This window comes from Artibeus jamaicensis, unplaced genomic scaffold (genome assembly GCF_021234435.1).
Source record: "Artibeus jamaicensis isolate MK-2021 breed Jamaican fruit bat unplaced genomic scaffold, CSHL_Jam_final scaffold_584, whole genome shotgun sequence".
In the NCBI taxonomy this organism is placed as follows: domain Eukaryota; kingdom Metazoa; phylum Chordata; class Mammalia; order Chiroptera; family Phyllostomidae; genus Artibeus; species Artibeus jamaicensis.
In genome coordinates, this window is record NW_026522048.1 from 10426708 (window position 1) to 10438960 (window position 12253).

Here is a 12253-nt window from a genome sequence, read left to right on the forward strand (position 1 = left end):
ACAATATAACTACTCTCTGATACTAAAGATTAATATTCACATTTCTTTGGGATATATAAAACATAATAATGTAAAAGAAAAGAGGTTGTTAAATATATGATGCTATGGATTTATATAAATTAAAACACATAATCTTTTAAAAATTTGAATATTTCTAACATGTACCATTGTGTAAACTTAAGGTACACATTGTGTTAATTTGATACATTTATATATTGTGTTGTGATTGCCAGTCAGTGGTTGTTAGCACCTCTATAACGTTTCATAATTACATCACAGAACCACATTGTCAACTACATTCATTATTATACTGTGTGTGAGATCTTCACTGCTTACTTACTACCCATTGAGAATGTATGCTTCAAACATCAATCTTTTCCCCACACCCTCGAGTCTCGCACTAACTACCATTTTACTCTCTACATGAATCTGAATCACCCCTTTAAATTTCTTGTTCGTGTAAACTACAACAATTTTAAAAGTATGCCTGATATGCTCATAACAAATGACAAATTTTATGTGTACCATGTATATATCTCAACAAACTAACACATGTGTTAGCCACGCTGACCAATTTCCAAATGGGCCTTAACAACAATTGTTGGGGACTATCTGAATACGGATAAATTTGATTTTATAAGGTAACTAAATTTTTATTATATTCCAAATCATGATTTCAGAATATTAATAAAACTAGACCCAAAACATTAGATTTTTAAAATTAATTACATAATTACATCACTTTAACAATACTTAGTGAGGAAAAGGATATTTTTATTAACTTGTTTTAAATTAGTTTTATCTCAATAAAATGTGTGTACATTTTCCTTTCGTGACTTCATGGTGCCTGAATGCTGATTCTGGCCTTTTTGTTCGTAGATCTTTTTCTTATTTTAAATATTCTAGTTTCTACTTCTACTTCTGGATTTCCTTGCATCAAAATCCCACAGTCTTGATTTTTATGGTTGAATTTATCCATCTTCATCTAAGTGAAAAGATTTGATACTGAAGTACCAAAAAAGTTCTGCTTAACAAGTCATCTCATCTTTCAGATCAGCATCTTCCAACCTGTTGAGGATATATCTAGACTAGTGACATGCATAAATATACAAGCATGTGAAGTACTTATAACTTGTGTATACTCTACTAAACATACATTTATTGAGCCAGAAAACAACTGTACAAATTGAATACAGAAACTTTTAAAAGTACTTTCTTGCATTTTTAAGATGCAAGAGATATTTTTAATATTATAAAGCCAAAATAAATTCTGCATTTACCAAAAATAATGCTGCATGGAAGTTTAAAAGTTGAGCCATTGTGCTACTGGATGCAATATTAGCTCAGTGTAGTATAACTGGTTACCTGTACACTCTCCCTAACAGTAGTTTTATTTGTGGTGAAAGGAATTACTTCAGATTAAATGATAATAAATGCACAGAGATTTTCCTTAAATTTGGGTTCTATGTAGCATAAATAAAAGAGGGGTATTTGGGGAACACACAGTTTGCCCAAAAACACACAGCAAATGAGAAACATTGAGACACCGATTCCAAGATTATTTTTACTAAACCTAGAGTTTCTCTAGTTTTTTTCAATCATAATTTTCCAAAAGAGTTAATATCTCTAGAAAATATGTAAGTTAGCAGAAGTATGTAATATATAAAGTTCAAAAAGATCAGTGTGGCTGGAGTAGATGGAGGAAGGAAGGATGTTAAGAGATGCAATCTGAAAGAGGAAAAAGCCTACACAACACCACGGGACATGGGAAGGACCTCGGGTCTTATTCTGAATGATATAGAAGCCATGTTAGGAAGAGAGAAGTAACATAGTCTGGTTTATGTTTCAAAGGATGACATAGCTCTTGTAAAGAGAGTAACTGTAGGCACATAAATCGGAAACAAGAAAACCAGTAAGAAGACTTTCAATTGTTCAGGCAAGAAACCCTAACAGATTAATTAGCAGTAGGAGGGAGATTCAAGATACACTTTGACATAGTGCTGGCAGGATTTGCTGAGTATACTGTGAGAGTCAATGTTGACTACCGGTCAAGATGGCAGTATAGGCAGGTGGCTTGCCTCTTTGTACAACCACAACAAAATTATAACAAACATATAAAACAACCATCACTCAGAACTGACAGAAATCAAGTTGAATGGAAATCTGAGAACTATGGAATTAAAGATACCACGTCCATCCAGGCTGGTAGGAGGGGCACAGATATAGAACAGACTGGTCTCACATTCACATGTGGTGGATACAAATTTGGGAGGGATACCTCAGGAGTGAGGAGTTCCATCCCCATACCAGATCCCTCAGCCCAGGGTTCCAGTGCCAGGAAGATAAGTCCCCACAACTTCTGGATGCAAAAACCAGCTGACAATGAGTCAGTGGAAGAAAATTCTGGAGCCCCAAGCAACTCCTCTTAAAGAACCCACACATGGACTCACCTACTCTGACCCATTCCCTCTGGACTCAGGCACCAAGGAGGCAGCTTGAGGGGCAGCAGTGGCATGCAGGGGGAGGCTGAGGTTTCTGGCATCAAGGTGAACAGAGGCCATTGTCCCCTTTCTGGGCACTCGCCCACCACCACCAGAGCCGGCAGATGGGTGCCATATTTAAGATTCCATCTACCTGGCTAATACTGTTTGGCCTGCCTTGAAGATCCCCAAAGACTCCACCTTATTCAACTCACCGGCCCAGGAAAGCTGCTTTTTTCGTATGAACGAACAAGCTGCAACTGGCCTCAGTGAGCCCCAGGCCCAGAACTAGCAGCCTAGATTCACAGCTTGGATTTGCCTAGAAATCTCCAACCCTAACACAAGTAGCACCCATCTCAGATTGCTTTATGACTCAGGCAGGATGGCAGGTAAAACACAGGTGGGAGCAGATCTTAGCCTGCACCACCTGGGAAATTCCAGGGCCAAAGCACCCAGTGGACAGCTACAGACCATATCAGAGCATCACCACCCTGCCCTTGTACAGCTGATCCTCCATGGATGATGGAGACTGGTGGGTAAGTGATCATAGACAGTACTTGTAGCTGGCTGGCCTGGGTAAATCCCTCCCATTGATCTGCCAACAGCAATCTTAACTGCTCAACTACAAGAGGAGGGTGCACTCAGCCCACACGAAGCAGGCACCTTGAATACCCAGCTTGGAGGATAAGGGAGGCCATGCCACTGGAACCTGCAGGACACCTGGCACATTAGACCACACCACCAAGACTCAGAGTCAAAGCACCTCTACCTAATACATAGAAACAAACACAGGGAGGCTGCCAAAATAAGGGGGCAAAGAAACATGGCCCAAAAGAAAGGGCAGATCAAAACTCCAGAAAAAGAGCTAAACAAAATGTGGATGAGCAGTCTATCAGATGCAGAATTCAAAACACTAGTTATAAGGATGCTTAAGGAACTTAGTGAGGACTTCAACAGCATAAAAAAGATCCAGTCAGAAACAAAGGAGACACTAACTGAAATGAAGAACAATTTACAGGGAAACAACAGTAGAGTGGATGAAGCCAAGAAATCAGATCAATGATTTGGAATATAAGGAAGCAAAAAAAAAAAAAACAACCAATCAGAACAACAAGAAGAAAAGAAAATCCAAAAATGAGGATACTTTAAGCAGCCTGTGGGACACTTCAAAGAGTCCAACATTTGCTTCATAGGGGTGCCAGAAGGAAAATAGAAAGAGCAAGAAATCGAAAATGTATTTGAAAAACGAATGAAAAAAACTTCCCTGATTTGGTGAAAGGAATAGACATGCAAGTCCAGGAAGCACAGAGAGTCCCAAACAAGATGGACACAAAGAGACCCACACCAAGAAATATCATAATTAAAATGCTAACCTTTTAAAAAGGTTAAAAATAAAGAGATGGGAGGGGGTATGAGAGAATGGGTGAGAGGTGAGGGAATTAAGTACAAATAGGTAGTTACAGAATAGCCACAGGGATGTAAAGTACCAAATAGAAAAGGGAGTAGCCAAAGAACTCACACACATGACCTGTGGACATGCACAAAGGTGAGGAGTTGCCTGAGGGAGTGGGGGGTGCTGGGTGGAGGGGAGCAAAGGGGAAAATCAGGATAGCTGTAATAGCATAATCAATAAACTATAATAAAAATGATGACTTCAAGATTTTTTTCTCTCTGACACAGAAAAAATGGAGGTGCCTTTTAAATGGTTTGATAATGATTACATGTTGCAGATAATATAACTGTTAAAATCCACATTTCCAAAAATTTAATGCTGTGAAATGCCTATGATTTGATGTTAACAGAAAAATGCTAGATATAAATTTCACAAATGGCACATGCCGACTTTCATCATACACAGTTATATAGAAATATATTCACAGGGGGGAAGACCAGCCAGAAATGCACCAAAATGATAATAGGATTTTTTGTATATCAGGGAAATGGATAATTTTCATTGCATTTTTTATTTTTGTGCTTTTTTTCAGTTTTCTAAGATAATAAGGCTTTTATAATAAAAAATGACAACATATATTTTAATGAATAAATTAACTAAGAAGATTCTAAAGTAATTAAATGCTCATGCTGTTGAAAATTTTATGCATTTTAACATCAGGTTTTTATTAATATCCTTATTTATCTTAAATGACAAAAACACACAACCAAGATACTTTAGATTAAACGATTTAGGCTAATTACCACTTTCTGCCGTTTGGAAGAGAAATGGGTCACTAAACACTCCAATGCCAGCACTGTTTTCAGCAGCAACCTAGAGCAGATCAAAAGAATTCATGTTCAAGCTTTTTACTTTATAATTAATCAGAGTCTGAAATAACAAAACTCTGACTTGTCTTTTTGTTTAGAAAATGATAAAAAACATATTTCCCTCTAATTCCCACAATATTTTCAAAATGTAAGGCACATATGGAGTTAGTCCATATTTTCATTCCCCCTAAGGATAAATTTGCAGCATATTTTGATGCAACAGATTTGTCATATTCCTCCTGGAAAAATTAATAAGTTTTACAGTCTACTAATAGTGATCGTAACAACTGCTATTTATGGGCAACTTGTATGTATTAGGGAATCTTCAAGCAACTTTACAGATATCATTTTAATCACATAATCAAAACAAGAGGTTTTGTTGTCAACAGTCTATAGCTGAGCCCGGGCCAGGTGTTCAGTTGGTTGGAGTGTACTCCCCCACACCAAAATGTTGCAGCTTCGATCCCTGACCAGGGTGCATACAGAAGGCTACATTGATGTTTCTCGCTCTCTCCCCCCTCCCCTTTCCTCCCTCTCTAAAATCAATAAACATGTCCTTGAGTGAGGACTAAAAATAACATTTATAGATGAGGTAAGTGGTTGAGAGAGGTCAAATAACTTGCCTGAAGTCATACAGGAATAAGTGGTAGACCCAGAATTCAGTTGAATTGTGCTTATTTTTAAAGCTCAACCTTTTTCCACTATTGTTGCTCTGTGCAAGACACAAGTCACTTCTGTAATGAATGCGAGACCATAGCTATGGTATCTGGCTTTAGAGTTTACAATTTAATCAGGCAAACAAATGCTCAGGAAAACAATTTTTAAAATGAGTAGGTCTAATGAATCGTTTAGACTAACGATTCTAGATTAAAAGATGGAAACATTCTCTTTTACTTGGATAGCTAGTCAAATGGACGAGAGTAGGCAGAGAAGTATCATAAAGAGACAACACTCTTAAGTTCTTCCACAGGCCACAAGTGAAGTCAGACAGCGATGGTTTAAATTGCAGCTCTACCAATTCCCAGATGAGGAGATTGGGTCAATTAACTTAACTATTCTAAGTCACACTTCTCTTTTTCTTGAAGTAGGAATAATAATATATCTACATCATAGGACTGTTCTGAGGACTAGACGAAATGAAATAACACATGCAATGTACTTAACGGGATTTTTCCTTTATCATGTAGACTGGATACCTATATATGAAGATATCAAATGTACCGTGCCAAATACCCTTTGGGGTTCTTCAGTGGTTAACATTTATTTGAACAGTGTACAGGACACAACAATGATTTATAAAGTGTGGGATGAAAAGAAGAATAAGGACTTCCCAATAGGCCTGAAATAAGAGAATTCAAAGGAATAAAAATTCAAACTCCATAAAAATAGATCTAAGCAGAACTAGGTTGGCTAAATCACCTTTCTGTCAACAATAGCATCTTATATCACATTAAAATTTAATCTTTATTTATTACCTTCAACAGGGTACTTTAACATACAAATTAATCTTAATATGTTCTTGTTAACAGAAAACATCTGTAGTTTGTCATTTTCAGATGCCAGTTATTAAAAGGTTTCCTACTCTTTAACCCATGTTTTTGCAGTGAAATCACCATCAACAACCTGATTTTGACCTCCGCATCAGCAGAAGTTTGCTTTTTACTCCCTCATTTGGGAGATCCCTACCTACTGGTATATGCTGTGCAGGTCTTGTTATGTTTTTTGACTCCTCAAATCGGCAAGCTTCTAGTAAGAAAAACCCTCCAGGCAAACCCTCTCTTTTCATCACTTCTTACCATCTAGAAGGTCACCCCAGCTGTGTATGATTACATACTTACTTATACAGTTCTTATAGATTTTTCTCAACATTCAATTACTTACAAAGCTCAAAGAACATTTTGATGTTATGTTGAAAACAGAGAAGAGCAAGAAGCTATCTGCACTCTTTACTACCCCCTGGAGATATCACAAATACCCCTTAATTGTAAACATTTTCACATGGCCTAATTTAGGGTGGTTCTTTATAGGTTCTTATTTATTTAATTTTTAAATAAGATGTTAAGTTTTGCATATTCAATATTGTAAAGGACTAAAAATTTTTATAAGCGCAAACATATAGTAAATTATCTGGAAATATTGGTGAATGGAGCTCTTTGCGAGAGCTCCATTGTTGAATTATTGTTCTTTGAGAAACTAGCTCATTTAGGACTTTCATTCCAGTATCCAAATTTTCAATAATCGACATACAAACACAATAGGATTAAGAGAAAAATAACAAAGTTAACTCTTTGATTTTATTGAAAAAGTAGAGTATTTTCACTTATCTGAACAAGTAGAATATTTTCACTTTACATTAAACTATTTAAAATAAATGTGACCTTTTTCCTTGAAAAAGTCACTAAGCTAATGCTTTTTAAAATAGATGAGTTACATAAATGCACATAAATGTTCAATTAACGAGGCCATGACTCAGCTGATCATTTTCAAGACACTTGCTCTGTTCAGCTGTGAAAGCTTGACTAGTTGGAAAAGCTGCTTCACTTTTAAAATAGATGAAATATTTTAATACAAAGTAACTACTAATGAAATACTTACCTTGATTTCATATGTTGTTCCAGGATTAAGATTAGTCAGAAGAACTTCCAGACTGTCTGGCTTTGCTCTCACTTGTGTATATACTGTTTGCATCCATGGACAAACTTCCTTGTACTTCACGACGTAGGACAGAATCCTTCCATTTGGGTTAGGGGGTGTGTTCCAGGACAGAAGGATCCCAGCAGACCCCACTCTTTCTCCTGCTAGGAAGACTGGAGGCCCTGGTTCTGTTTATTTGTAAAAAATCATGTTGTTAAAAGGTGAAACAATTATTGTGTTTTCACAATCATAGGTAAGGAAAGTAGTCGCAAATGTAAACTCTGAGGTTCCCAAAAACCAATGGTCTCTTGAATGTGAGTTAATCCTCCCTAGAACTTTGCTACCAAAAGAAAAATAAGAAGATTAAGTGCTTTGGGGAATACCAAAAGCATTCTTTTATAATTATGTAAAAAATGGAGTGCTACTAAATACTACACTCAAAATGTACTTCTGATGCCAGATTATTTTCTAAAGAAACTTAACTGGTGTCAGACTTACACACAAAAACTGAGAAAACAAGATATAGTCTTCTTATAAACGGAATGGTTCTTTCTTAGCAAGCAGAATGAGTTTGTTTTCAGGCTCTGTATTATTTAAATATTACCATTAACAGTCCCTGACCTGTTTCACAAACAAGTATAGATTATCTTTAGTCTTTGAAAGAAAATGAAGCTAAAGAACCAGCAAAATGCAGCTTCTAAACAGATCACTTTCTTAAGTTTCCGTTTTGCTTTAATTACCACACTATTTTCATGCATGTAACGCACTTGTTGCTAATATAAGGATTTCCGTTCAGTAGATCTGTACCAGCTCCAAAGACTTCAGAGAAAAAAGAAAGGTAATGAAAAGCAAGTACTCACTCGTTACATTCGTTGTCACTGTTCTACTAGCAGGTGAGCTGTATGTTGTGGCAGAAATGGAAGAGATGGTTACATCATATCTAGTACCAGGCACAGCATTAGAAACATCAACCTAGAAAACCAAAAACAAGCAATTGCAACAAAACTCTTCCTGAATAACAACAAAGCTAAAACAATGAATCTGTCACAATTAGAAAAATAAAGTCACGTTACTGTATAACTCTACAGTTTAAAATATCACAAGTGTCATAATATTGTAAAATATAAATGTATTCTACCACATATCTGTTCACCAAATAAAAACTTACAAAACAGTCCACATTACCAAACACTAAATCAACATTTCTCTCTATGCTACTTCATTGTCACAAGAAACAACTATTTAAGAGTCTTAGAAAACCTATAGCCCATTGCTTAGCTCTAGTTTTTTAAAAGTGTATATGAAATACCTGTGTCTCTGAAGTTCCAATAAAAACTAAGAAAAAAATGATAAGAATATCCATCATTATTACATTTTTCAGGCGGTGGAATCACATTGATGGCTCTAGAGAGAAATGTTGCCTGCATTAATGATTTAAAGACAGATCCTCCTGGCAAGTGCACAATTAATGAGCCTGGATGACTCAATAGCTCTGCCCTTTCTGTGTTAAACTATTCATGAACCCTTGGATGGATGGCTGTAGGTTCAGGGTAGACTTTAAAAAAAAAGGCATAGACGTTGCTAAGGTAACAGTCCACCAATGCCCAAACCTAAAGTCATCAATTCAGCACCAGTGCTTTCGTCTTCATCATATGCTTTTAAAAACTTTCAAAGGAGTAAGTTTTCAGGTGGATGAGTTTCATAAAGAACCTTCCTATTCGGACCAAAGACAAATACAAGTTGGCTTGGCAAGTATGATAATGAAAACTATACCTGATACTCTCCACCTCCAAGATCTTTGATAGTAACAAAGCCACTGTCGGGAACCAGATCCACATGAAACCCTTCCACGTGGCCAGAGGGCAGGCTCCAGTGCAGAGAGAAGGAATGTGCAGAAATATTGAAGGCTTTAAGTTTCTCGGGTTTTTCCGGTTCTCATATAGAAAAGCAGAGGTTTGAAATAGTTATTGTCTTAAAGTTTCAAAGAGAAAATGAAAATCAGTAGTCTAAGGGTCAGGTTTCAAGCTAATCACATTGTTAGGAAGCAGTGAGTCCATCAAATTTTGTCTAGTCTGACCTGGGGCATATATGTATCTTTAACAAGAACCAATTTTTAAATTATAAGGATCAGAAATAATATATTGATCAGAAATAATATATTGATTTAGGTATCTGTTTTGGGGTTATTTTTACTTACTAAAATCTGCTGGTGGACCAGAAAATTTTTTAAAGTTAGTTTCTAATAGAAAATCAAATTATTTTATATCAAAGTAACTACAAACTATTTATCCCATTACCTGGGATAAATAGAAGACAATTTACCAAATAGAAGACAATTGGGAAAATATATAACCAAAGTATGCCAAATTTTTTAAAGGGTGAGAAATTCTGATAAATATTTAGTTAAGTGTTTCTTTTAAAGGAAAACTAAGTTTTCATAAAGGAGAGGAAATATGATAGTTTTTAAACAATAAGTCCCAACTCTCCTAACTATGTCAACCACATTTTTCTACCTTTGCCGCCTCTGTTTCCAAAGTTTGCTTATGCTGCCTGTACCTCCTTAAAGGGAGTTTTGTACTTAAAGCTCTTATTGGCTGCCAATGAATCAGGTTTTTCCTCGGCCTCATCTTTACAACAGATTCCATACAAACAATACATGAGAAATCCATACAAACATGATTCCATACAAACAATACAAGAGAAATCAGGGTCAAGCATGGGAAAAGCATACCAGATACAGACCCAATTTAACACTATTTCCAAAAGAAAGAAATCTGGAATCAAGAATTAGACTCCACTTATCATTTTAAAGTCCTGCTACCAGAGTTGATTTGAAATGAATATAATTTTTAAAATGTAAATTTCCCAACAAAACAGATAATGGCACATTGCATAAGTTAGAAATCTTAACAATTTAATTTCTCTTTTAGAGGAGAAGAGAGGGAGTTACTTTTAGAATGATTTTTCTTTATCCCCTTTGAAAAGTTCATTGAATGCTTGTAATGATTCCCTAGTACGTAAAACTGCTACCAATCAATCAACTTCCACCAAAGATACAGTCAGTCATTCCTTGGCATCATCTCCAAATTGCCCGTGTTGTGAGCACAGCAGTGTCATAATAACTCTTTAGAAATATTGCAAACCCAAGGTCAAAGATGAGAGAAACACACAGTTCGTGAGGGGTATACTAATTCCTCTGTGGTCCATAGTTGCTGGCATTTTCCCAGATCGTTCTGCACACAGAACTGTGTCCCAGGTATACCAGCAAACTGAGGCTTGAGAAAACAGCCTGATTCTCCTTGCCACCTCACCCTAAAACAAACAAAAGTCTAACATGACAAAAGTCCATTAATACTACTAACGCTTACTGATTTATATAAGGGCTAATACTATTTCTTCAAGGGTCCCAGAAAATGACTGATAGCCATGAAGCCTTTGGTAAGAAACTAGAAAATACCTCAGCTGAGACTTCGGAAGAAAAAGGAAGCCTTGAGACGTCAAGGTCTGCTTACCGAGATGGTGATGAGATAGGATGAGGTTTCCTAGACTGTGGTGTAAGGTTACACACTGAAGAGCTCTTGGCTAAGGACAAAACGTGTCTCACCAAGAGCAGGAAGAATATATTTGTCTGGAAATTTGCCAATCTGATCAGGAGGGAAGGCCTGAAAACTTGAAGACAGTTTGGTAAAGACCTTTCAAAGCAGGGTGGAGAGAAGCATTCAGAGTAACTGAGAAAAGCCAGCCTATGTTTCTGGGATCACATAAGAAAGACGAACAGCCTGGTGAACACACAGGCCATAATAATGATTTTATTTTTTTCCCTTAAATACAATGTAATCCAATTTTTAAATTTTAAACAGGAAATCAATATGATTTACTCTGGAATGGTATATTCATATGATTTGGAGAGAGGCAAAAATGACAGTGAGAGGCCAGCAGTGGGCTATGGTGGCTGTCGGGGCGAAGAGGAGCGAGGCTGCCCTCTACAAAAGGTGGCAGCAGTGGGGCAACGTTTAAATCAGGTGGAAGAGTGCAGCTTTCTGATACGAGCTGGAAGATTCAATTAACTGAAAGCAGACCCTATAATGAATAGATGATTTGTATTGAGATACTAAATACTTCACAGAATTTAGTATCTCAAAAGGTAGGAAAACGGGAAACAAAAATATTACTCCCTATAGATTGGGAAAAAAATATTACTCTCAACTTAATTGTTGCTAAACAATAAAAACCAGAGGTGGATATGTTTGGAGTTTGTTTGTTTTTTAAAAAGACACACTGGGTTCGATTTAATTAGGGCTAGCAAAAGGAACTCAAGGCTTAATTTGATATTTTTTAGACCATAGTTTCCCAAAAGTTAATCTTCAGAACTCTAAATCCTTAGAATTTAACAGATGCCCTGTGATCAAACCACTGTGTCAAATAATTTCTTTTTTTAAATACATTAAGCAGTTTTCTTTATTTCAGGATATCTCACAGACTTAAATATGCTTAAGAATGTCTTTATGATTCTCTAAAGCAGTACTGTCCAATAAAAATGTAATGTGAGTTACACTAAAAAAGTAAAGAGAAACATGTAAAATTAATTTTAATATTTTATTTAACCCAATATGTCAAAATATCATTTCATATAGAATCAGCATAAAATTACTGAGATGGTTAATTTCTTTCATGCTGTCTTTGAAATCCCATGTGTCTTTCACACTTAGAGCACATCTGAACTTGGACTCACCACATTTCAAGACTCAATAGTCACATGTTGCTAATCACTACACATTAGTGCCCCTCTAAAGCCTCTCCCAACTTTCCCCTTAGAATTTCAGCAAATTTACCTAAACTGCATTTTTAGAAGCTGAGAAAAAAACCAGAGATAGGAT

The 12253-nt window shown here is 36.2% G+C and overlaps 1 protein-coding gene across 3 annotated transcripts in view; it reads right to left on the reverse strand.

Moving 5' to 3' along the window:
* The window catches only part of PTPRQ (protein tyrosine phosphatase receptor type Q), a 253107-nt gene that overhangs the window by 192768 nt on the left and 48086 nt on the right, over positions 1-12253 (reverse strand). For all 3 annotated transcript variants that reach the window (XM_053658806.1, XM_053658807.1, XM_053658805.1), the window contains exons 19-22: positions 9150-9310; positions 8237-8348; positions 7338-7564; positions 4677-4746 (exon numbers count right to left, since the gene is read on the reverse strand). In XM_053658806.1, the coding sequence (XP_053514781.1) occupies positions 4677-4746; positions 7338-7564; positions 8237-8348; positions 9150-9310 (570 nt within the window). The remainder of the gene's footprint in view (positions 1-4676; positions 4747-7337; positions 7565-8236; positions 8349-9149; positions 9311-12253) is intronic.